The sequence below is a fragment of the Perognathus longimembris genome, chromosome 12, assembly GCF_023159225.1.
Source record: "Perognathus longimembris pacificus isolate PPM17 chromosome 12, ASM2315922v1, whole genome shotgun sequence".
Taxonomy (NCBI): Eukaryota; Metazoa; Chordata; class Mammalia; order Rodentia; family Heteromyidae; genus Perognathus; species Perognathus longimembris.
The window spans coordinates 22,578,348-22,605,334 of NC_063172.1; the positions used below are offsets into that span (position 1 = coordinate 22,578,348).

At 33.8% G+C, this 26,987-nt stretch overlaps 1 protein-coding gene across 1 annotated transcript in view; it reads left to right on the forward strand.

The window, feature by feature from the left end:
* Positions 1-26,987, forward strand: part of Nudcd1 (NudC domain containing 1) — a 45,912-nt gene that overhangs the window by 18,225 nt on the left and 700 nt on the right. Inside the window, exons 3-9 of the mRNA XM_048359273.1 lie at positions 5,007-5,192; positions 7,658-7,838; positions 8,252-8,434; positions 9,792-9,996; positions 11,999-12,143; positions 14,318-14,443; positions 24,535-24,694. Of these exons, the coding sequence (XP_048215230.1) occupies positions 5,007-5,192; positions 7,658-7,838; positions 8,252-8,434; positions 9,792-9,996; positions 11,999-12,143; positions 14,318-14,443; positions 24,535-24,694 (1,186 nt within the window). The remainder of the gene's footprint in view (positions 1-5,006; positions 5,193-7,657; positions 7,839-8,251; positions 8,435-9,791; positions 9,997-11,998; positions 12,144-14,317; positions 14,444-24,534; positions 24,695-26,987) is intronic.

Consider the following 26,987-nt stretch of genomic DNA (forward strand, 5'->3'; position numbering starts at 1 on the left):
TGGCAACATGGCAAAGCACTTGTTTAAATTCCAGTCATATTCTATTTGTCAGTGCAGTTTGAGTCCTTCTGTAAATTACTTGTGAAATATTTTCAATATCCTTCAACATGGCTACATTTGGTAATGAAAAGAGAACTGAGTGAAACCAGGACTCTATCAATACCAACTTTATGAGGTCCTATGAGGACACAAAGTTAAACTGTCATTGCAGGTTGTTGGAAATGATGAAATATTCTTGTATAAGATTTACAAAAGAAATTTTTATTGCATATGGGCTAGTTAAAATGCAGGTATACTCTGAGAATTCCTAATATCAAGAATATTAAAGTTGCTCTCATTTTATCATTTATCTCAAGTAAGAGAACTGTTTATTTTCCTTTTTTTTTTTTGCCAGTCCTGGGCCTTGGACTCAGGGACTGAGCACTGTCCCTGGTTTCTTTTTGCTCAAGGCTAGCACTCTGCCACTTGAGCCACAGCGCCCCTTCTGGCCGTTTTCCATATAGATGGTGCTGGGGAATTGAACCTAGGGCTTCATGTATGGGAGGCAAGCTCTCTTGCCACTAGGCCATATCCCCAGCCCCTTTCCTTTATGTTTTAAGTTAGTTAATTTTGATTTCACAGTCACATACTTGAGGATCAATTCTATTCGATATTATTGTGGCTTCTCTGATAATTACATTTCTACCTACTCTTGTCATGTAACCGTGTATTTAAAAGAAGATTATTGAAAACATTTATACTTTGGTGTGAAGTAGAGGATACTGATTTAACAAGTTTAGCCCTGAGTTTCTTCTAACAATGAAAAGCATGTAGTTACACACTAGAAACTTTTACTTTCAAACAATTATTAGGACGAAAGAATCCCATTTTGTTTCACTTTAGTAAGAAAACAACACAAAAATGTATATCACACAGAAATTTCTCAGTACAAAAGAGAGGGAAAAATGTGTTTGAGGTAAATAGGACAAAAGTGCCTTAATCTCTCTGATCACCAGCCATACTCCAGTCTTATTCTCACCCAATGTTTTTCAAGCCTAATAGCACACACTACAGACTCAGCATGTGTCTGTTCCTTAATGTGTGCTGACATCATGACATTTATTTCAGCACACAGGGTTTCATATTGTTCATTCTTTTTGCATGTAATACTCATCTGACACCATTTATTTCATAATTGTTTGGTATCTTACAGATTTATACATTACAATTTCCTACCAGTGCTCTTCTGACAAAGATACCGCCCACAGATTTGTGTTTGAGCAGTTATTTTTTCAGCAAGGTAGAACATACACTAGGGAGATGTAGAGCTCAATAAAAACATTTAGAAAGTCTTGATAGTATAGGATTGAGTTTTGTGTTGGGAGGTTTGGGGCAGGAACTTGACCTTTACTCTGGATTGAACACTTTCAAGAAGCATAGATAATACTGTGATTAGTATCTAAGTGGGACTATTTTAAAGCTCAGGCTGTAATTAAAGAAGCTGTTAGTTGGTCATGTTGGTCCGATTTGGAATCCTATTTGTAGTTTTGATAGTGTTTGTTTATCTGTGTTCAGATATCATTATGAACTGATGCTGTTTTTATTTTGGTGTATCATAATTGCATAATTGCCTTATCTGTTTATATTTTTTGTGGAACTGTTTATATCCAATAGATCAATGTTGTATGTGCTGGGCTAGCAAAAAAAAAAAAAAAAAAGACATGGCTGCTGCTCCCAAGGTAGGTCCAGTGCTTGGAGCTCTTTTTTCTTATTTGTCCATTAACAGTCTGGTTTGATTATTAAAATGACCAGTATTATTAGATTCAAAATTATGTGTATATGCAAGTATTTTTTTTTCATTTCTTTATTGTCAAAGTGCTCGTTACAGTTTCATACGTAGGGCAATGCATATGTTTCTTATCCAACTTGTTACCATTCTTAAACTTTTTTTTTTGCCAGTTGTGGGGCTTGAACTCTGCCTGAGCACTCTCCCTGGCTTCTTTTTGCTCAAGGCTAGCACTCTACCACTTGAGTCGCAGTGCCACTTCCAGCCTTTTCTATATATGTGGTGTTGAAGAATCGAACCCAGGGCTTCATGTGTACGAGGTGAACACTTTACCCTAGGCCATATTCCCAGCCCTTGTTACCATTCTTATAAGATAAATTTCTACAAGTGGAGTTATATCAAGGAGTACATAAACTAAAAATTGGATTTATTTATATCTCCAGAAAACCTATACTTATATCTACCAGCAGGGCACTTTAGGCAAGAATAGATATTACTAGTCTAAGAGATACTCCCCTACCTCCACCACTGCTAATGGGGAAATCTTATTTTAATTTATACATATACATATATACATATACACATATGTATATGTGTATATACGCATATATACATACATATATGTATATATTATTCACTATGTTAAATATACATGTATGTATATTTAAATGGAACCTGTAAATATATAAACATATATAAAATATTAAATGTATTATTTAGTATATAATTATTTAATATAACAAAGACATTATTAATATTAAATATACCAATTAAATATATTAATAGAGCAAACTCACTATGTTAAATATAGATATACTATTTTTAGTTTTTTTGGATATCTATAATTCTGTGTTCATTAAAGTGTTTTAGATAATCATTTTTGCTGTTATTTTTAGGAGTTTATATGTTGTAGATGTTTATCTTGTGTTTGTGACAGTTTTCTCCCTACATATCTTTTGTTTATGCATAGGAAAGCATATATTTACTACCCTAAATTATTATAATTATTTTTTTTCTTTAACACATTTAGATGGCTTTTTTTCCCCCCAGAAGTTTTCTGGAGTCCCAATACCATTTACTAATTTTTTTTCTAGTGTAAATACCGTATTATGTTGTGAATGCTTGCATAGGCATTACCCTACAGCAGCAATTTTCTTATTTCACCTGTTCTTAACTGACTGAACTCGTAGTCTGTGTTTCGTCTATAAAACATAAGACTGGAGACTCTCTGTGAGTTTACTACTAATCAGCTACTTAGATCTGTGCTAATACAATTTTACTGTTTTACATTGCTAATACTTAAATTTAAAAAACTATGCTAACTCTGCTTGCTATTTTATACTTATTATTTCATATGTTATGCAAATTGGTAAAAAGAAGAAAAAAAGAAGGAAAGTCTCTGTTAAAAAAAACAAACACTGGGGCTAGGAATATGGCCTAGTGGCAAGAGTGCTTGCCTTGTATACATGAAGCCCTGGGTTCGATTCCCCAGCACCACATATATAGAAAATGGCCAGAAGTGGCGCTGTGGTTCAAATGGCAGAGCGCTAGCCTTGAGCAAAAAAGAAGCCAGGGACAGTGCTCAGGCCCTGAGTTCAAGGCCCAGGACTGGCAAAAAACAAAACAAAACAAAAACAAACAAACACTAAATTGAGTGCTTTGATAAAGGAATGGTGAACCAGGTACAAGCTTATAATCCTAGCTACTCAGGATGTTGACTTGGTGAAACCTCACCTCAACAGCAAAAGCTGGTAAGATGAGGCTCACCAGAGATCCTAGCTTTGGGAAACCTAAATAGGAGGATCGTAGTCCAGACCAACGTGAGCAAAAAATGAGACCCTATCTGAAAAGTAACCAGAGCCAGAAAAGCCAAGGATACAGCTTAAATGGTAGAGTGCCAACAAAGCACAAGGCCCTGAATTCAAAAACCCAGTACTGCAAACAATGAAATACAGTAAATAGTAATAACAGAAATAAAAATAATCAGAGTGCCTGTGGCTCACACTTATCATCCAAACTTCTTGGAAGGCTGAAGGTGGGAGGATCATGGTTCTAAGACAGTGTGGACAAGAAAGTCCATCCTTTCTCAGAGGGAAGCTGAACTCAGTAGCACATGCCCGCAGGCCCAGCCAGGATTGGAAAAGGTGAATGGAGGCTCATGGAGGGTGAGGGGATACAACAGTAATAAGACCTTATCCTAAAAATAACAAATAACCAGTGAAAACCCGAGTGAGGGTGGGTGTGGCCCAAACTTAACACTGTTAAGTTTGAACACTCTTAAGTTCAAACCTCCACTACTTAAAATAATAGTTATAAAAATATGATTAAAGACATTTGGTATAGTTTCTATGAATTTATTAATAAACACTTAGATCTTAACGGGTGCTAGGAGCAGGGAGTAAAATATACTTTCTCTCCCTAAAGATGACCTGCATTTCATTTTCAATGAAATAAGCTGAAAGCAAAAACAAAAAAATTCTAGGAAAACCTCTTAAGTGAAACTAAACTTCAAGGAAAAAATTGTGCTGAATTGAGTAGTTCAGTGTTTTTGAGGAAATTTGTTTCCTGAATAGTAAGCCCTATTTATATCTTGTATTTTAATGATGCAGCCTATCTTAAAAGCTTGAAATTAGGAAGACAGACACAAATATTTTTTAACAAAGCCTAAATTGTTAGTAGATTATTTGTAGTACTTGAATATAGTAATACCTGTGTCTACATTTAGAGCATAATGGGTATTTCTAACTTAGTGATTTTTAAAATACTGATCATTAACTCCAATATTAGGCAAAAACTAGACTATTTTACTGTATTAATTACCTTTTACTATATGTTATGTTCAGAATTTAGAGTCATCTCATTTTCTGTAGGTGGTCTGGTTGAAGGCGTAGTTCATTTCAAACTAATCCATACTCACAGGCTGATTGATGGTAGGCCTCAGTTCCTCCTCACATAGGCATTCACAAGTAACTGAGTATGTAATTATCTCCACAGCTTAGCTTGACTCCCTTAGCAGAAACCGGAGTACGTAAAGTGTTTGGTGATCTAGTCCTAGAGGCCAAAAAAAACTTTCATCCTCTGTATGTCAGAAATGAGTCTGTAATATAGCTCATACTTAAAAGGAGAGGAATTAGGCCCAGTTCCTGAGGAAAAGAGAAACTACTAAACTGCAAATATTTATTTTGTGAGTATGTATCAGTGAGAAGGCAATGCATATATAAAATGTTTGACTTCTTTTTAGGATACTGCCTTAGGGAAACCACGGGAGGTGTTTCGACTTCCTACAGATTTGAGTGCATATGACAATCGCCTTTGTTCATCTATCCACTTCTCATCTTCCTCCTGGGTTACCTTGTCAGACGGTACTGGAAGATTGTATGTCATTGCAACAGGTGAACGTGGAAATAGTGCTTCTGAGAAATGGGAGGTAAGGGTTTATTCTTTTAAAGATTTATGCAAAGTCCAGAAGCTATGTACACAGAAAGGTAATGGTGTTTATTTTTAAATCATATATTTTTAAGGATAATTTATAAATGACTTCTTGGTTTGCCTATTATACATTTGGATCTCTTTAAATGATAAAATGTACACCTTTTGTACAGTTGATACATCCAACCAGTTCTGTTTGGATCTGAGGTCAGAGCAATCATTGAGAATTGTGTTTGATTTTAGCGAAGGTTTTTGGGTTGTGTTTTATGTGTAGAACAGTGTAATGAGAATTGGTATTGTTGCACCATTGAAGGAGAGCTGACTCAAGCTTACATCGATATTCTCTTCTCTGCCTGCATGTTAGGATGCTGGTGGTATATTTACATGAGTCAATTAGCACGTTTAATAGGATATTCCATACCAAAAACACATTGTAAGATTAATATGTCTGTTTTAATCTCTTAAGCTGCCATTTTCACTTGGTTAGAAAATTGAGGCAGATAAATCTAAGGGTAGGTTAGAATTTCAGTGGTTAGAAGTAAGGAATTCATTTCTCTATAGAGTCAATGTCTTAAGAGTCATGGTTTTTAAATGGTACTCAGTAGATAATTAAATGTTTTATTTCAACTCACTTGAGTTATACTAAGTATATTGCAATGTCACTATAGAAATCTCAGCATTTAGGCTGAAGGTTGAATAAAGATAGGCAAATTTAATATATACACGTGAGAAGGTTTTTTTTTTTTTTTATCAGATTGGTCAATGCCTGTACATAATCAGGCTGCAATTCTTTGAGGAAAACTATACCTGGTCATAACCTGGCTTCTGTAATTGAAACTCCTTTTTTATAGCTACTTAATAAAAGAAATAAATATTGGAACAATAAACTTAAAAAGGAAGGAAAAGAAAGCATGCAGGAGTTTTATAACTTGGAGGGAATTAATGTAACAAAAGGAAAGCTAAAAAAAGTCAAATTGATTCAAGGGCCTAATATGAAAAAAAAAAGATTCTAGGATGATGGTAGTATGTAAAGCTCAGGAAGAAAAATTAAGGCCATAAGGTAGATTTCACTGGAGAAAGAAAAAAGAAACAGCAAGCTAGCTACTTGTACATGCCAGAACTTTTCATTTTCTCTTGCTTTTATAATCTGCAGTTTCCCAAATAGAAGCAAAACTCAGTCAACCATTTCAAAACTTGTCTTCATCTGTCATTTCAGTTTTCAGTATTTGAGGGTTTTCTGGTTTTTCTGCTTATGGAAATCTTTCAAGTGAGGCTACTATTTGAATAATTTTGGCAGAAATATTTTTGATGATGTAGCTTACTTTTCTTTATAAGTCTTTCAAGAAGGAACCAATAGTAGGAGATTTCAGATACAGATTTAAAAAGAAAAGAGACTAGCTGTTTGGAAGTCTGCAGTTGTCCTCAAATTGGAGCTTGAGGCCAGCTCATGCAAAAATTAGAGACCTCCATCTCCAATAATTTGGAGGTACATGCCTATCAATCCTAGCTACATGGGATAACCATTACATGAAAGTAATTTCTGTGTTTCTTTGGAGTAGATCACTGTCTTATATCCAGTTAGCTGGTAATTTTGGCCCAAGGTAGCCCAGGGCATAAATTGGGAACCCTATCCCAAAAAATAACTAAAGGGAAAAAGGCTTGGGGCCTATCACATGTAGTGGAGAGCCTGCTTATCAAGTAGAAGACACTGAGTTCAATTCATAGAACCATCAAAACAAAACCCCCAGAGTAATTTGTTTTTTACTCCTTTGGAAATCTTGTTTAAGAATCATGTGATTGTCATATAAGGAAAATTCCATAGGATTCTATGTGTCTGTAGATTTGGTTTTGGTAGGCGACTTCATCATATTTTAGCCACTGCCAGCACACAGTACGCCCACGCACGCGTGCACGCATACACACATACACTGTCTTTTAAATGTATGAGCTCTTTGGCTTGTAAAATTTAAAATTTTTACTGATATTTTTCCCTGGTACTTTATATGTTATTTTTTAAACTTTTGGAAAATATAAAGGAAAACCATAGGAATCAAGCATACATGTGTAGGTGTGCCAGCTGCACACAATACTAAATTGTGTATGAGATGGTAAAGAGACAGTAACCATTACTCTGCCTGTGCGCTCCCTTTTACATATAGAACAGTTTTTCCTCTTGATATCTCTTTTATCAAGATTGTTTTTAGCTTTTTTTTTCCCTCGTAGAGTCCCTGTTTTGTTTTTAAGCCAAGAGAACCAATCAGTTTGCTCTGTTGTATGAGCAGTTGTTTTTTCAGTTCTTCCTACAGGGAACAGCATTATTTAAACTTGCAGCTTGCTTTTACAGGCTTGAAAAAACAGATTCCTTCTAATAAATAATATTTAAAACAATTACTGGATTATGAGCATTTTATGTATTACCTCTGTTCATATGTGTCCATTTTGGTGTATGTGATTTTATTATAGATTATGTTTAATGAAGAGCTTGGGGATCCCTTTATTATAGTTCACAGTATCTCATTGCTGAAACCTGAAGAACATTCAATAGCTACCCTACTTCTTCGAATAGAGAAAGAGGAATCGGATTTGAAAGGAAGTGGTTTCTATGTTTCTTTGGAATGGGTCACTATCAGTAAAAAAAATGAAGGTAAAACAAAATTCTGAATCTCCCTCTCTCTCTCTAGTGGTTGTCATCATTTAGTAGGTTTTGGAAGTTTTAATTAAGCCTAAGTTTCTGAAACACTCTTATGTACATTTAGCCAGCCAAAATATCATACTGGAGGTGTGGTTCAAATGGTACAGTGTGATCTGTGAGTAAATAAGATGAGGAAGAGCATGAAGCCCTGAGTTCAACCAACACAAAAAGATAAAATTTAGAAAAATTACAGACCTATTTGTAGAAAATTAGGTTGTAATGTTTTTTCTCTTGGGAAGAAAGTATACTTGTGTCTTTTAATACACTTAGAATACCTACATATGATTACAATTAATAATATTCAAGTATTTTTAGACTTTTTATTTAAAAAGTATATCTTCTTAATGTAAAATATTTTCTTACAGATAATGAAAAATATGAAATTACTAAGCGTGACATTCTCCAAGGGAAGTCAGTGCCACATTATGCTGCTATTGAGCCCAATGGAAATGGTCTAATGATTGTCTCCTACAAGTCTTTCAAATTTGTTCAGGCTAGTCATGACCTTAAAGAAACTATGGATGAAGATATGCCAGAGAAAATCAAAGGTGGTTTTACTTTATTCTTCATAGATTAAAGTGACATTCATTTTAGTGTTTTTTTCTTCCTAATTAGGGGTGGGGTTCTACCAGGTCAGGATAGATAATTAATTAATTAATTTTGGTATTCCCTTTGCCATTTTTTTTGGATAAAAAATTCACCAAAATATTGTGAAAATTTGATAATTTTTTAATTAATCAAAGGGTTTTTTTTTGTAAAAATGATGCATGTATTAGCTAATTTGACTCCTTAGTCTGAACCTAGCATATAACTGAAAAATATCTGTTGCCATTGACCCTTAGAAGCCAGTATAATAGTATTAAATACTCCTAGACAGTAAGGTAGACTGATGTTCTTAACCTTCGTGTTAAACTGAAAGTAAGTTTCTTCAAGACAGAACCACTCTAGAGCAAAAAGATTAATAAGATCTTTCGGAAAAAAATTGTACTTGTATATGAAGAGTATATAAAAGAGCTTCAAAAGAATATTGCCTCAATCACTGATGTTTATAGCCATACTGATATCTTTCTAAGATTTTTAATATTTTCCATTATACATACTCTATGAACTAATAAACTTACTTCACTGTTTGTTTTTTTTATTTTCTGTTTTTAATTCCTATTCTGGGGCTTGAACTTCAGGGACTGGGTGCTGTCCCTGAGCTTTTCACAAACCTCAGTATTAGCACTCTACCAGTTGAGCAGCAGCTCCATTTCCAGTTTTCCTTTTTTAGGGGTAAGGATAGTTAATTGCAGATAAGTGTTTAACTGACTTTCCTGCTTGGGCTGGCTTTGAATTATCATCCCCAGATCTCAATCTCCTGAGTGGCTGGGGTTACAGGTATTAATCATTGGTTCCTGACTTCCATGACTTTTTATACTAAAAGCCTGTGTGACTTTCCAGGCTCATCCTTTTGTCTGGCAGAAATTATCAACTGGGCTATTATTATGTATAAATTATTTTGCTTTCTCTCAGGGAGATATATCATATTCTTGTTCAGTTTGTGTGTGTGTGTGTGTGTGTGTGTGTGTGTGTGTGTGTGTGTGTGTTGTGTATGTGTGTATGCAGGGAAAGGGACTGTGAAGACCGAAGAAAAGATCGCTTTCAGTATTTTATGAGTGGTCATTTCCTAGAGCAGTAGGTAAGCTTGGAAGTCGAAAATGTCAAATTTAATTGCTATAACTCTTCCAGTAAAACTTCCCCAAAGACATCTATATATTTGCTTGTGCTTATTTTTTCTGTGAGATGATCTCTACAAAACATGGTGAGATTATTTTAGATAGATGTTCTTTCATATCTTCTAGGTTGTAGTTTTACATATTGTTTCATTTTCATTACATAATCCATCTCCCTCCTCACCTCTAGAACCTCTGTATTACTGGCAACAGAGTGAAGATGATGTGACAGTCACAGTGCGGCTTCCAGGAGACAGTACTAAGGAGGACATTCAAGTGCAATTTTTGCCTGATAACATCAGCATTAGGCTGAAGGGTCTCCAAATTTTAGAAGGAAAACTATTTTCATCTGTTGATCATGAAAGCAGTACATGGACAATTAAAGAGAATAATAGGTATTTAATAGTTTTACATTTGAAATTTTAGTTAATCTTTTTATTTTGTTATTTTTTCCATACCAGTTGGACATCAAAGATGAATATAGTACTTTGGTCTATGTGCTCATTAATTTTCTTAAGATTAATTAAAAGTCTAATAAATGTATGGAACAGCCTAACTGTAGTTAAGAATAATGATACTAGTGTAGTTATTACTCATAGGACATAGTAGTACTTTTCATTACCCTTGCTAAAAATAAGTGGTATAGAAATAACAGTATGAAATGTATTTTAATTTACACTCTTAATTTTTATTAGAAGTATTTTTTCTACCAAGTATATTTGTTTACTAAATAACAGATTCTCATTTTCTTATCTTAGGATTAGTTTATTAGTGTGTAGTTTATTATATATACTACTGTTTGATCTATCTTGGACAGTTGTGTTCTAGTTTTAAAATATAAGTAGGCCATATCAAAAGAACTACATTGTCTCGCTTGGCAAAATAATAATGAGCCAAAAATTCTTTAGAACTAAAACTTTTATTTCTTGAGCTAACAACTAAGAATGTGTATATACATTCAAATCTCTGAGTAGAAGTTGTTTAATGATTACTTACATGGTTTTTTTTTTCCAGAGACAGGATAGTGAGGAACATAGATTCGAGGCAGACTGCTTTACTAGCTTGTGAAAGTTACTTAATCTCTTAGTGCTTTTTGACTTTGCTTGTAAAATGAATATGTCAATAGTATTTTTGTTTTGGCTTTGGTAAACAATATATGAGTTAAAATATATAAAGCATTTAAAATATTATCTATTATGTGGTGATGCAATAGGTATGAGCTGCAGTCATTATTTTCATTATCTTCATCATCAAGATTAGCCTTTTCCTTGGAAAATAATGAAAGGGGCATTTCATGGTAGTGGTGATAATTTTCATTACTTATGATAGGAACTTATATTACATAAGCTTTGCTATTTTGTGTGGTTTCTTAAAATTAGTCAGAAAATGTTAAAATGTTGTAATTAGTTCATGAGGTAGTGACAGTAACAGCCTTGAAAAAGCATGGTTGATAAGTTAAGATGTTCTATTTGATAATTATGATAATAGCTATTATTGTAATCTGGCAGTTGTTTACTTGCAGTTGTATTTGAGATCATGGTTAGCATGGTTTATCTGTGTCACTTGGAAAAGGTTGTGTGACTATGGAAGAACCACTACCCGTACACTTTTCTCTGTTAGAATAGATGCTATTCATAATGCATTGTACTTGATTTTCCCTTCTTTTCCCAGAGGAACATGAGCTGCTGCCTTCTTTCTGTATCTGTTAGGATTGGCTCTGACTGTATTATCACCCTTTCTGGCTTTTTCAGTTCTTGTTCTGAGAGTTAGCTATGGGACCCTTCATAGCACATGCAAAATTTCACCTTAATGACCTAAATGTATAGAATTAGATTTTAAATGAGTTAATAGAGACAATATTAATATCGCGTGTGTTACAAAGCTAATTTCTCCCTAATTCCTAATCTTCCCTTGCAGTTCTTTAAAACCTATGTTTTGAATATTAACAAGTTGATTGAACCTGATGGGTATATTTAGTAATAATTGTATATTATGACTGCTTGTAAAGTACAGTTATTTGTTGGGTTCATAACCAACAAATATTTGGTGTGGCCTTTCCCTTGCTTTACACCCCTGTACCTATCCCCCAGAGTCCCACAGTTCTATGGTGCTTCCCACTTGGGCTACAACAATTCTTTCTAGTGGTCTTCCTCTTTGCTTTCCTAGTTACTCACCTCTTCATGCTATATTTGATGTACCATATCTAGTAGAACTTTCTTGTTTATTCATTTTATTTATGTTATTTGCCCTGAATTATACTTACTATTACCCACAGCTAAAATGAAAGTATTTGAGATTCCAGCTAGTTAGTATCTATAGGAAATCCTTGTGTATTGTTGATTGTATATTTTATATAGCTGGTGAAGGTAACACTACTTTTCTCATTTAAACTTTTAGTTTGGAGATTTCCTTGATTAAGAAGAATGAAGGACTCACATGGCCAGAGCTGGTGGTTGGTGATAAACAAGGGGAACTTTTAAGGGATGCAGCCCAGTGTGCTGTAATCGCTGAGCGTTTGATGCATTTGACCTCTGAGGAACTGGTAAACAGTAGCATAGTAGTATAACTTTCCAGTAATTCAGAAATATTTAAGAGAATTATGCCATGTTTTAAACATTATTTTACCTTTCCAAATATAAAAGAGACCATTTACTATTGACATAATTAATATTATAAAATGGTGTAAAGTTCTAATATTTGTTACACTGTATGAATGCATACATATGTGTGGATATTTTGTATGGGGTTATATGCATGTATTTATTCATCTCTCTTTATACATATTTTTTAGAAGAAACAACTAGCCAATGGTGACAGAGCAAAAATTATAATTTTGCCAAATAGGTTAATAATCTCATTATTGTTAAAATTTCCAGATGATTTTAGAATATCAAAGATAGGCGTGTATATCATATATAACATACTGATCATGTTATTGTTTATAATGATTACAATAAGACCCACATAGTGCCCATTCAAACACAAGGCTGAAAATGTTCCCATGCTCATGACTTAGAAGGTCATGTTGTGAATCTAAACAATACAACAGTACACTAGGATGTCAGTTATATGTTCATTTTCCAAAAAATGATAGTGAAATATATAAAAATGGTTTACTAAGTATTATATTAGTATATATTATTGCGATCTTCAATTGTAAAGATGGAGAATAAGTATTCAATAACTGTTGAGTAAGTATTTCTCCATATATAGTCAGTAAATGATAGGTAGAAAAGAAAGACATTGATAGTAAATGCATTTGTAAAGAAGATATGGCTAAATAGAGAAACCAAGTTTGTTTTTGTCAGCACTAATTAAAAATTTCAGAAAGCAGTGAAGTTATATGTAGGATTGCTTTCATTTTCTAGTAATGTAGGCCTCATTGTCCTATGTTCATTCAGTCAGCAAATATTTAGTATTGTAAGCTCTGAGAGTAACATCATTTTGACATTAGCAGAGACTAGATTTTACATTACAGATTTTTCTCCCATCTCTTTTTTTTAGGAAGTTTTGGTTGGGATTTTTGTTGTTGTTTTGCTTTGTTGGGTATTGAACCAAGAGTCTTTCAGGTTACTTTATTAAGTTCTAAATAACCTGACTGTATTTTGACAAACTAGGTATGTGAACATTTGGTTAGTTATTGAATTCTATTATATGTAAGTGTATTTATAATTTATTGCTTAATTATTATGATTTATTACTCAGAGATTTTTGCATTTAAACCAGGGGGCATAATTATATTACTTTTATAACTCCTTTATCTGTTTTTGGCTTACTAACTCTGTGTGTGTGTGTGTGTGTGTGTGTGTGTATGTGTGTGTTTCAGTGGTTGTGTATAGTATATCCATCCATAGTATCACCATCTTCAAAAATTATTTCACTTATAATTTAAACTTTTAAATAACATTTCTATTCCTCCATGGTTTTTTTTTTGTTTTTTGTTTTTGTTTTTTTGGCCAGTCCTGGGGCTTGGACTCAGGGCCTGAGCACTGTCCCTGGCTTCTTCTTGCTCAAGGCTAGCACTCTGCCACTTGAGCCACAGCGCCACTTCTGGCCATTTTCTGTATATGTGGTGCTGGGGAATCGAACCTAGGGCCTCATGTATACGAGGCAAGCACTCTTGCCACTAGGCCATATCCCCAGCCCCTCTATTCCTCCATGTTTTGTTTTAATATTGTTACATTTCCATGTTATAAACATAGCACATTTTCTTTTTTAGCTTTAGCCAGTTCTTTTTTTTTAATTTAATTGTCAAGGTGATTTACAGAGGGGTTACAATTACATACGTAAGGTAGTGAGTACATTTCTTGTCAGACTGTGGTACCCTCTCCCTCATTTTTCTCCAGCCTTCACTCTCCCCGCCCTCAGTTGTACAGTTAATTTCCAACATATTGTCTTGTGAGCATTGTTGTTGGATTTTATAACCCTTTACCCTTTGTCTCATCATTTTGATGTTCCCCCTTTCTATCCCTAATTCATATAAACTTATATATAGAATACCCCAGATAGCCAGTTCTTTTTCAAAGAGAATAAAATAAAAGTAAGAAATTTTGTTTGCATACTTGCCATTTTCTCTCTTTCACGTTTTTAAATGTTATTGTTGTAATCATAACATTTCTGAGAATAAATAAATCTATTTCTTTATTGTTGTTTGTTTTGCTTATTTGCTTATTTGGGTTTTTTGTTGTTGTTGTTGTTGTTGTTGTTTTGTTTAAGAACCCAAATCCGGATAAAGAAAAACCTCCTTGTAATGCTCAAGAGTTAGAAGAATGTGATATTTTCTTTGAAGAGAGCTCTAGTTTATGCAGATTTGATGGCAATTCATTGAAAACTACTCATGTGGTAAGTTCTTAATATTTATAGAAATCTGTAGATAATAGAAACAATAATTTAATGTTAGATATCTATTTTGTAAAACTATCTTGATTGAACCCAAGTGTGGTGGAATATACCTATAGTATCAGCCCTTGAGAGGAGGGAGGAGGCAGAGCATTAAGTTTGAAGCTAACTGGGCTTCATAGCAAGTTCTAGATCAGCCTGGGGTACAACATAGGGAAACTTTTGTCTCCATCAAAAAAAATAAATAAATAAAATTGGATTAGCAGTTATTGCTGGTGATAAGATCACATCACTCCATGAAGAACCATCAGTCCATACTAGCATTCCATACCATCAAACACAGTCAAACAAAGTTAGATTGAGTAATATTTCATATTAGTGTTGTTTAGCTGGCTTTTTTTCCTGTCATTCTTTTATATGCAGTTGTGACTTGTAATGTATAATAACTTGCTATCTGCTTTTTTCATTGAACGTTAGTACATTTCCCCATATTATTCAACTCCTGGTTATATTAACTATACTGTAATATTCTTGGGAGCTGTGTGCTTATTGATTCTACACTTTATACCATAGTTCCTTAAAAATGTTTTAACTGTATTATTCATAATCTTGCATCACTATTTAATATAGAGTTACAGAAGTCAAATAGATTCTACTTTAGGTTCTCATTTGTAATGTTTCCACTAATTTCCTGTTCCACTTCATCATTACCTGCACTTTTGATTTTCTCTTTGATCTTTACTAATTGAAGGACAAGATGTAGAATCTTACTTTAAGCTGTTTATTTTCTAACTGTTCATAAGTTTATATGTTATTTCTTTTGCAAATTATAGTTTTATATTTGTGTCTCTTACTAATTTGTGTGACCAATGTCAAAAATTTCCCATTTTGAAATATTTTTTACTCAATTCCTTAAACCAGTTGAGGTTTATTTACTTCTACTCTCTGGTATATCATATGTCTATAATTTTTTCCCTCATAATTGCCTTCTACTTAAAAACTTTGTGAAGTCTGTACTAGTATGAAAGTTTCCTGGTGTGGCTTGGTGTCACTCTACTCCAGGGTTTAATGCTCAGTTTTGTAGATTATAAAACAATATATGAACTTGATTTACCAAATCTACGTTCCAACCCAACATTATATTGATTAAAAGAAAATTCCTAAGCCAAGTGACAGTGACTCATGCCTGTGCTCTCAGCTTCTCAAACAGCTGAGATCTGAGGACTGCAGTTTAAAGCCATCTCAGGCAGAAAAATCCATGAGACTCTTACCTCCAATTATTCACCAGAAGGAGAGGCACAGCTCAAGTGGTAGAATGTCTGCCGTCAGTGAAAAACCTAAGGGACAACGCCCACGGCCTTGAGTTCTGCCCTAGTAGCTACACACACACACACACACACACACACACACTCTTAACTGTTCATTATAAATTCTTTTCCTCCTTCCCTGTTTTCTTCCCTCTCTTCATGATACCTCTTTTTTCTATTTAACAGCCTTCTCTAGGATATCATTTTGAAACTACTGTAACGTGTTATGAAAATTATGATTTCAAGTTATAGCGTCATGAAGTAGACTGCCTAGAGAAAATAAAGAGACTTGAAGTGATAAGATAGTTTTCCCATAATTTAGTATGCTGCAAGTTTGAAATTAAGGTGTTAGCCTCTTTCGTTGGCTTGTAAATGGCTTCCTCCTTTTATTTTACATAGTTATGTATTCACTGTGTTTTTGTATCCTAATCACTTGAAGGGACATTGTAGTCTTATGAATTGAAACTCTCCTTAATGACTTTATTTCAACTGAATTACTCTTTGAAGGTCTCTTCCCGCATATAAATGTTAAGGGTATTCAACTCAACTATAAAAATATCTTCACTGAGATTTTAGTAGAGGTTAATCTTTTACATACACCAATTGGCTATATGCTAAACATGAAGAGATTATTTTATTTATTCTTGTTAAACTTCAGAGGAAAGTCACTGAGCCAAGGTGAAAGAGATTTTTAAATTTTTTATTTTATTTTATTTGTTTCTTTGTTTATGTGGTGCTGAGGAATTGAATCTAGAGCCTCATGCATGCTAGGCAAGCACTCTGCCACTAAGCCACATTCCCATCAGGGATTACTTTATATAACCACACATAATTTTAAAAAACTAGTGCACATAATACTTTAGACTTCATATTCAAATTTTACCAATGGGCCAAAAAGTGAATAAATTTTGAGCAAATTTTGTCACTGATTGAGGATCTCACCCAATGCCTCATCCCACAATTAGCTTTGATGTCTCTTTAGTCTCCACTTTGGAACGGCCACTACTCATCCTTTTTGATAGTGACTTTATTTTGTACTTTTTATATACTATCTATCAATTTATAATCCTATAGAATTTCCTTATCAGATTCGATGCATTTTTGCCAGAAACACCACATAATGATTCTTGTCATTAGAATGAGATGAGGTGTAATTTTTGCCTGTTTTAACTTGATTTTGTACTACCTACCAGATTTTTTTTACTTTGAACTTATCTTCCTTTTGAATTTATAAAAAGTACTTTCGTGGAGATCAAAGTAACCCTTTTAAAGGATTTAGTAAATTATATCATTTTCCTATTTCTATTTTCCCCATGAAGCTTCCTGTGTATCATATTAAGATTAATGCTCAGTGTCCTTACTCTAGTCAATGGGAAGTTTTTAAATTTTTCTACAACTTTTCTATGTGATGATACATTATAAATTGAGATAATGCACACAAACAAACACGTACACACCCACACACTCATATAGATATCTGATGCAGAAATTCCACAAAACAGAATGACCCTTACCATATGAATATTATTGTTAATATTCATTGTTAATAAAAATGAAAATTGTTTTTTCCATATATTTTTTCTTCTACTGATTTGATAGTTAAGAACCATGGCTTACAATCATTGACATGCTGTCCTGATTGCCTTTCATTTTCTACCCCTTTTTCCCTGGGTCATTTTTCTTTAGCTACACTGGCCTTCATGCTATTCCCCAGATGTATTAACATGCTCTTCCCCAGGACTCTTAACATTTCTTGTTCCCTTTTCCTAAAATAGTTGGCCTTTTGTACTGTCCTCTTACCTTACTCAGTTCTCAGTTCAAAAACGATGTTCTATCCCCTATTAACCTAGATAAAGTGCAACCATATTACCCATCTTCTCAACTGTTTCCTCTTTATTTTTTTCTATTACCACTTTTTATTGATATATATTTGTTATTTGTTATTTATATCTACCACCATACATTATTGGTCAGTGAAAGTTGGTATCATTTGTAATAAATCATAATTTCAATTTTATATTTTTAAGCTGCCAAAAATATTTTTCTCCTCCCATGCTTTTAGAGGTTACTGTCTTGAGTTTTTGGAAACTTAAAAATCAGTGTGTTTCCACCAATTGCATTGTATACTTTTCAGCTAATATCTTACATATTCCTAATATCTAGTCAAATAAAATCTTTAACTAAGTTACCTATAGGTAACTTAATGAGTAGGTGTTCAATTAAAAACGCAGCTTAGGATTTTATGAGACTTCTATATTAGTGGAGTATCACATCTGAAATAGTGCCTAGCCACAGACATTTAATATTTATTATAGACAGTTAAATAGTTGCTTAATAGTTATAAAATAGGCTTTGGGAGAGAACATATTCTAATAATGAAGAGCATGAATTTGGAAGCACATTTAAATTTGAATTTCAGCCACTACTTGTTAGTGACTTAAGTCTCTCATTCTCTTGAGACTTTCATTTTTTGTAAAACAGATACGTCTGAATCTTAGGTAGTGAACATTAAATGAGGTAGTAAATTCTTTATGTATATATAATGTATGCCCCTATATACATACATATATGTATATATATGTGGGCATGTATATCTACACATGTGTATGAATATATGTATCAAGAAGATTATATAATTTTCATAATGCAGATTCTATGTATGGCATTTTGAAAGTTAAGTGTGAATTTGAAACTGCAGTTTCTATTTACCCTCCTGACAAGTATCTTAATTCTGAGTAGAATAATACAACCTGTTTTTCTTAATATTATCTTCCATTTAATTTGGTAGTACCAGTTATTAAAGATTGCTTAAATGTCTTCACTTTGACATTTAATCTTCAGAAGTCTGCAGTTACTAAATGTTCCACCAAGAAATTTTAAGAGTCAGTTGACTACTTGAAATGCATGTTTCAAATTTTCTGTAGTGACTGTCTTACTATATAATTGTAGTCTTCAAACACCCATATGACCAAACAAAAAAGATACATATGACCTTTTGTAAAATAAACATGAACATAGAATAAATGTGGAATTAGACCTAATTGGTTTATGAATTTGTGTTGTTTTACAATATTCATTTTGGCATCAATGAGGACTAAGTACCCAAATCCGTAAAACATTTAGGTCCATTAATTTTTCTCTGTCAAATATGACAGCTATGTCCAAAGCCCTTTCTTTACTGTTGGAATCTTACTGGATTGTTTTTGTTGCTCAGTATTTTATATGGAACATTCTATAGAGAATTTTATTGATGCTGTGTTTCAACAGTGCGATCATCAGTTAAAACTTGCTGTGCATCTCTAGTATTGTACAGAAGCATTTGAAATAATTGGGGATGCTTTGTCCCTACAGTAAGTAGCCTCTGCCTAATCAATTTTCAAAATGTATTGTTTGGTTGGTTTGTATTCATTGTACTGCGTATGAGCTATTGGCTCCTGCTTCTTAACTTTGATGTATTTTTTACCCAGAGCAGCCATCCATTTCCTTCTTATTTGTAGTCTTATTTTGCTCTTGGCTACTTAGTTTTAAAGTTAATGAAATTTTGTTCACACCAAAATACATAATTCTCTAGTAAATAAAACTTGTTGTTTTATATGCTTCTTTTTGTTTATTTTTTGTAGTACTAATAGATGAACCAATATTCTAGCACAAAGTACCAAGGTTTTTACCACTTACCCACACACTTCATCCCTGTGGCATCTGTTCTTGACTCAAAAATCTTTTAAACATCTCCTTCTTGTTTGTAGCAGGTGATTGTCCCACTAGGTAATGGATCTCTCATTTCTCTTTAGTTCACCTCAGATTTAACATATCTTTGCTTTTCAATTATTTTTCCTATTGTTATTTTTTGTCTCTGAAAGACCATACAAAAGTATACATTAATTGTGCTTTTTAGTTATTATTCATTTTTATTAATTCTGATTTGCTTTTCTTTTGGCTGTAATTTGGTAGTCTTAAGTGTTTTGTGATTGCACATAACACAGAAAACCTTTGCCACCTTCAAGTAATGTAAGTTAGCATGTATTGGGACTCGAAGCAACAGTGGACACATTTTTTTCAGATCTTGTGAAGAACTAAAGTTGTTCTGGGAATGCATTGGAAGTCGGGCTTAAAGACATGAACATTTTTCAGAAAATAGGACTTAGTTCTGATGTCTGATTTGGGAATCAGATAAGTCTTTGCCTTCTGTCTCAGTGCCTTGCCATTATAATCATATTGATACCTTCTGCATTTGTTTCTGCTGACCAGAAGTGACTGCTCTCTTACTTTACAAATGACATTGTGGTTTCTGCTTACTATATAATCTCTCTTGTTATGTCTTCTATCTTGCCTTTGAACACTTGAATTGAATGTTCTGGCATATAGATTTCCCAAAGAAGAGGATTTTTCTCTTGGCCAACATCCTTCAAAAAAACAAGAAACCTTCAGCTTCAGTCTGGTCCTTTATTTTATATATACCAGTGGATGAAAGATGATTGCTTTTATATTTGAAGCTTGCCATTGATTCCGTCAGCAGAAGTTAGGGAGTAAGATCCTCTAGTACACAAGTTACTTGCTGTGCATATGGAACTTCTTTCATAGTTTGCTGATATTTTAGACTTTTTATGCAGGTTATAAATAGTAATCAGTGTACCAAGAATGCCTAAGGCTCAGAGTAGTCTGATCCCATTGAAGAAAATCCTCTATCAACTCAGTTGCTATCAGAGTACAAGGTGACACTGGAAGAATTGAAGCTAGTTGTACACTGAAGCTATTCATAGTAACAAATACAAATCATGTTTCAATCAGTCTCTAACACTAGCAACCCAGGCAGAAGTATGTTCATTCCCAGACGTAAATATAACTTATTTCATAATCTGTTTAACACATAAAGTCCAGTATTCAATAAAAAAACTGCAAGACACAACAAAGAAGAAAGTGAAACACCCATTTGAGAAGAAATAAGTGAACTAACTAGACCTAGAGATAACCCGTGTTCTTAGACTATGAAATGGTCAGTTTAAAATAATTGTGATATGGTTGATGTGTTAACGACACAGTGGAAAAGATAGATAACATAGATGAATAAGTACTACATTTTAATGAAGATACAAATTGCAAACAAAAATACTTTTAAAAGATGTAGCAAGAAAAGACAAATGTTTGCAACAAATTGATTAGCATATCCTCTATGAGAAGAGAAAATGTTACCTTGAAAACAGGTGGTTAAAAATTGCAAGAAGGCTGGGAGTGTAGCCTAGTGATAGAGTGCTTGTCTAGCATGCATGAAGTCCTGGGTTCGATTCCTCAGCACCACATATAACAGAAAAAGCCAGAAGTGGTGCTGTGGCTCAAGCGGTAGAGTGCTAGCCTTGAGCAAAAGAAGCTCAGGGACAGTGACCAGGCCCTGAGCTCAAGCCCCAGGACTGGCAAAAAAAAAAATCTTTGGGGCTGGGAATATGGCCTAGTAGTGAAAATGCTCACCTCGTATACATGAAACCCTGGGTTTGATTCCCCAGCACCACATATATAGAAAGGGCCAGAAGTGGTGCTGTGGCTCAAGTGGCAGAGTGCTAGCCTTGAGCAAAAAAGAAGCCAGGGACTGTGCTTAGGCCCTGAGTCCAAGGCCCAGGACTGGCAAAAAAAAAAAAAAAAATGCAAGAACTGAAATCAATTATATAGGTATATAATATATACACAAATATAGGCATATATACATAATTTATGTATAAAATATATAGATTATACCCATACACACACACATATATACAAATAGGCCATCCAAGAGCTGCAAGACAATAGCAGATAGACTTTTATATATAACTGTTATATATAACTATTGGCATGAACCATGAACCATTCAGTAAAATAGACTATGATTTGGTTCATAGAAACATTTAAATAAAATGTTCTTTGATCATAAGAAAATTAAGTCAGAAATAACTAAAAGTCCAGAACAATTCCAAATATGTGGAAATCAACACATTTCTCATTAGCCCATGGGTCACAGGAGAACTCACAAAGAAAGAGTTTATTATTGAATGAGAATGAAATACAGGACGGGGCACTGATGGCTCATGTCTATCATCCTAGCTACTCAGGAGGCTGAGGAACATCATTCAAAGCCATCCTATTCAGAAAATCCATGAGAATCTTACCTCCACTTAATCACCAGAAAACCACAATTAGCACTGTCACTCAAAGTGTGTTATTCTTGAGCAGAAGAGCTTAAGGACAGCACCGAGTTCAAGCCCCATGAAGAATGAATGCACAAAAGACAGAAGGAAAGACAGATAGTGCATGTGAGATGCAGAGTAGGCAGTGAGAAGAAAACCTATAGCATTACATGTTATGTTAGAATAATATCTCCATTTAATCATTTAAACTTATATCAGCAGAAGCTGATATAACAAAAATAACAAAAATAACAGCCACCTACCAAGAAGGTAAAAGTTATATACAACTAAAAATAACCAGTAGAATTGAATACTGGATAGAGAAAACATGAAATTAAAGGTGGTTCTCTAAAAGAGATTATGATTGCTAAGTTTCTAGCCAGACTGCTCACGGAACAGGTTTACTAGTCATCTATCAATGAGGTTGACAGTTAAGATTGAGCATCACAGTTGGCACATTGGTGCATTCCTGAAATCCCTTCCAGTCTAGTGGCAGAGACAAAAGGATGAGGGCAGTTTGGGAAAACTTCGAAAGATTGCATTACAGAAACAAATAAAACAAATGGGCTGGGGCCCTGGCTTAGCTGTAGAACACTTGACTGGCATGTGAAAGATCCCACATTCGGTTCCCAGTACCAGGACTGATCACTGCAATGGCAGTGTTTCATCTCACAGTAGTTGGTATATGTTGCTACCACTGCCAGATATGGACAAGTTTGGTTACTTTGTTTTTAAAACTATCTGAAAGTTTAGCTTTTATATATTTAAAGCATCCAAATCTGTTTTCACTTTTGTCTGGTCATAACCACAAATATGTAAACATAACACATAATAGGAACATTTAAAATAGAAAGGAATTAGCTTATGTTTGAAACTACTCATAAGATGGAGAATATACAATACAAAAATGAATGATAAGCAGAACAATAAGTTCATTTTTTTAAATGGGGCAAGAATTTAAAGATCCGTTCATGAAGGAAATGCTTTAGGATTAGACCAGAGGAATTCTGTATTTTTTTAAAATAGCTTTGCACACCTTTCCTAGGCATAAATTCATATGAACACTGTTTGACTACTATGCCAAAAGTATATTCTTACTAATGTTAGTCACTGCATTTATCTAATTTGAAATACTAGTAATATACAAAGTAGAATACAAAGAGTTATAGAATGCTGAAATTGAACATTTATTATGGTATAAGTGCCAGCCCTTGTTCAAGTGTTGTATTGTTCACATATAACAAGAGCTTGTAATTATTACTACTGTACTATAAGGTAATTATTCCTAACCTCTCAATTGCAAGTGAAACAAGTAAGTTCAATAGCAAAGTAAATTGCTAGGTTATTATTATTTATCATTAACATTGAAGTAAACTTGCATGTCACTGACTTGTGGCATAGGATTAACATGGAGACATTATGAATAGAAAGTGAATTTTAGAAAGTGTAATCTAATTTTGCTACCAGAGCCAATCGTAGGTCTTCTGGGGTCTGATTTTGTTAAGGGAGTTTAGACATTTTTTCTTTAAATATCAGAGAGCAAAGGAAAAGATTATTGAGAAAGTAAGATTTCTGAGGTAAGAACTGAAAAGCAAGCAGATCCATATCTCTACTGGGTTAAGTGTAGAAGCTGCTAACCCCAGTAAACTTTATTATTTCTTTAAGACTCTAATGATGGGTGAGCACAGTTAGAATCTTCAATGTTCCTATATAAAATGAAGCCAGACAACATGAAGGAGGATAGAGGGTTGGAAGAATGATTGGAAGTATGATACTGATCCTGATATACAATTACTTAAAGATAATAAACTATTAAATTTCAAGGAACCTAATAAGGTTTTGTTGTTGTTGTTTTTACAAAATCTATTATAAGATACATTCCAATTTCTGAAAAGCCAATTCACTGTCAAGCAGTTCATTTTGTATACTTTCTACTTTTAATGTGATTTTTGTTTTCCTATACACAAACTCTGATGATAAACACTTCTAATGTAGAAAATGGTTGTACTCTACCTATTACAAAAAGCATTATCGTAGGTAGAATTCAATTCTAAGCCTCAAACAATTTTGTATTGAAATGAATTCTTTTAGGCATCAGTATTACAATAACAATTACTGACATTAAGAACATGATTCATCTATACATGAAAATAATTGATGAACAGATCTGAGTCAGAAACTCAGTATTGTGGATTTTCTTTTTAGCCCAGAGAAGATTATTTAATCTCTCCAAAGCTATTCTTTCATCTGTTAAATGAAGATAGAAACAACATCATGAGTTGTTGAGATTGTTTATAATATGCCTAACATAGAATAGGCTTATAAATTCTTACATCTGTTATTGTTCTTAGTAATTACAAGTTAGTATCAGTAAGTTTAATCCTTGTATTCTGTGGTTCAAAACTTTTCCTTATGGAACTGATATTTTATGGAGCTTATTAAACTAGCCTACTAACAATTGAAAAGTAGATAGCACACGGACTTGGATGAACTTGGGGACATTACCCTCCCTGTGTGTCACATCCCTTAGCTTCAAAATGAATGTGCAACATTTCTTTAGAACAGTAACTTACATTAGTGTCGTGCAGCTTTGTCACCTTTAATAATTTGTTCAATTGTTGGTCACATTTAGGTAAATCTTGGGAGCAACCAGTACCTTTTCTCCGTCACAGTGGATCCTAAGGAAATGCCCTGCTTCTGTTTGCGCCATGATGTCGATGCCCTTCTCTGGCAACCCCACTCTGGAAAACAAGATGACATGTGGGAACACATCGCAACCTTCAACGCTCTAGGTACAAAGTGGGCTCTTAGCAGCATTTTCATTATGCCAAAAATGATCATTTTTAAGTTGATTTCTTCTTCCCTTTTTAATTTGAAAAATCCTAATTGAGATTGGTTTGTTCTACAATTTGATTATAATATAGTTAATGGGGTGAGTACTGTAATAACAGCAGCACAGATTTCTTCCTATGTGTGTACAAAAAGATTACATAGAATAGACATGAAAATGATAGTGTATTTTTTTTTCTTTTTTGTTCATTGTGAACTCAGTGTCTGGGCTCTGTCCCTGTCATCTTTGGCTTAAGGCCAGTGCTCTACCGTTTTGAAACTCCACTTCTCGTTTTTGAGGGGTTCATTGAAGAAAAGAGTCTCATGGGGACTTTACTGCCCCGGCTAGCTTTGAACCACAATCCTCAGATCTTAGCCTCTTGAGTAGCAGCTAGGACTTGAACCACTGGCACCTGGCTTGATTATCTATAATTCTAAGTGGTCATTTGCTTATTTCAAATCTGCAAACTATACAGTGTTAGAATAGGAATAGGCCTATAGTACCTTACAGGGAATCTGCATTTAGATTTCTTAACAGTAATCTTCAACAACATCATAGAATTGCTAAGTTAGAAGTCATGTTTCATTGAACTTGAATGTTAAAGAGCCATTGTAATGAATGGACTACGGAAATTAGTAGTGAGCAGAAATTTGGTAGAGTAAAGCTTAGGCTTGTATAATCATTAGCTTTATGTCAAAATGTATTTGTATTATTTGGGAGAAATTTTTTGTGAATTAGCCACAGTTATTACTTAATTGAGAAGATATTTTAAACTGGTATCAGGAAATAAGATTATATATGTTAATGGCTACATGTATATAACCCTAGCTGTAGAGATTGTCACTTATACCTTATTAATAACATAATTCAAGTTTGGTTTAGTTTATTTGTTTTTGTTCTGGGCCTGGGGCTTGAACAGATGGGCCTGAGCACTGTCCCTGAGCTTTTTTGCTCAAGGCTAACTTTACCACTTAAGCCACAGCTTTACTTCTGGCATTTTTGTAGTTAATTTGAAATAGAAGTCTCATGGATTTTCTTGCTCAGGCTGGCTTCAAACCACTACCCTCGGGTTTCTACCTTCTTAGTAGCTAGAGTTACAGGCATAAGCCACTGACACTGGGTTTATAATTCCATTTTCAATGGATTATTATGACCTGAAATACAAAGTTGTATTGAGTTTTTTAACCAAATGGTTTGTAACCTCTCTTAATTTTTATTCTTTTAACTTACTTTTCCTTCAATAACTAAAATGTTTGATAATGTAACTTCTTGATGCTCAGATCCTCCATGTATATGCCCAGACCCTCTTATTTTAGAGGACTTGTAACAAGCTTGAGACTTGAGCTTAAGCTTGAGTCAACTTTACATTACCAACAAACATAATATCTCACAAGTACATATGCAAATGATATCACCATCTCCTTCACTCTTCCTTCCTCAAACCTTAAATAACATTTAATATTAACATTTTGTATTGTTTTCTCGTGTGCTCCATGGCTTTGCCCATTTGTTATTTGTTGGGAGCTCAGTTTTTATTGGTGGTCCCTTTTTTTAATATCACATGTCATAGCATTCAGTAATCACATTCCACTCTGAAAATCCTAACTTATATTTCATAAGAAATAATTTTAAAACATACACATGACTTAAGATAAATTATAGTTTCAGGCCTGGCTTGGATAAAATCACAAGACACTATCTGAAAAGCACTCTAGAATCAAAAGGAACTAGGTGTGTATCCCAAAAGCAGGGGTAAGATTGAATTCACTCTCCACTACTGCTAAATAAAAAACAAACTACAAACATTACACCCATGGGGAGAGAATTCACTGTGAATACCTGTAGAGATCCATTATGACAGATCTTCATCATAAGCACAAATAATGTCATGTCTAATATTAAATATTAGATAATTATGATCATATCCTATGGCCATTTCCTCATCTATCTCTCATGCGAGAGAACATTCTGTGATGCTCTGTTATTCATCCACCTACTAATTAGCATTTAAAGATCTTTTGACCTGTATTTAGTGTTTTAGATTTCAGAATTTTAGTATTTTTACTAACTTATGGAAATTAAGTGGAGCTCTATTATACATTTCTTGAAGAGACAAAGCCTGTTTTGTCCCTGTACTAAAATGTACTGTTGCACCAATTAAAAGAAACAGATTGTCACTAACCATTTATGGTTCTGAACCGTCATTCAGCTACTGAGGGATTTTAATAGAAATTAAGAAGTTTTAATCAAAGTTA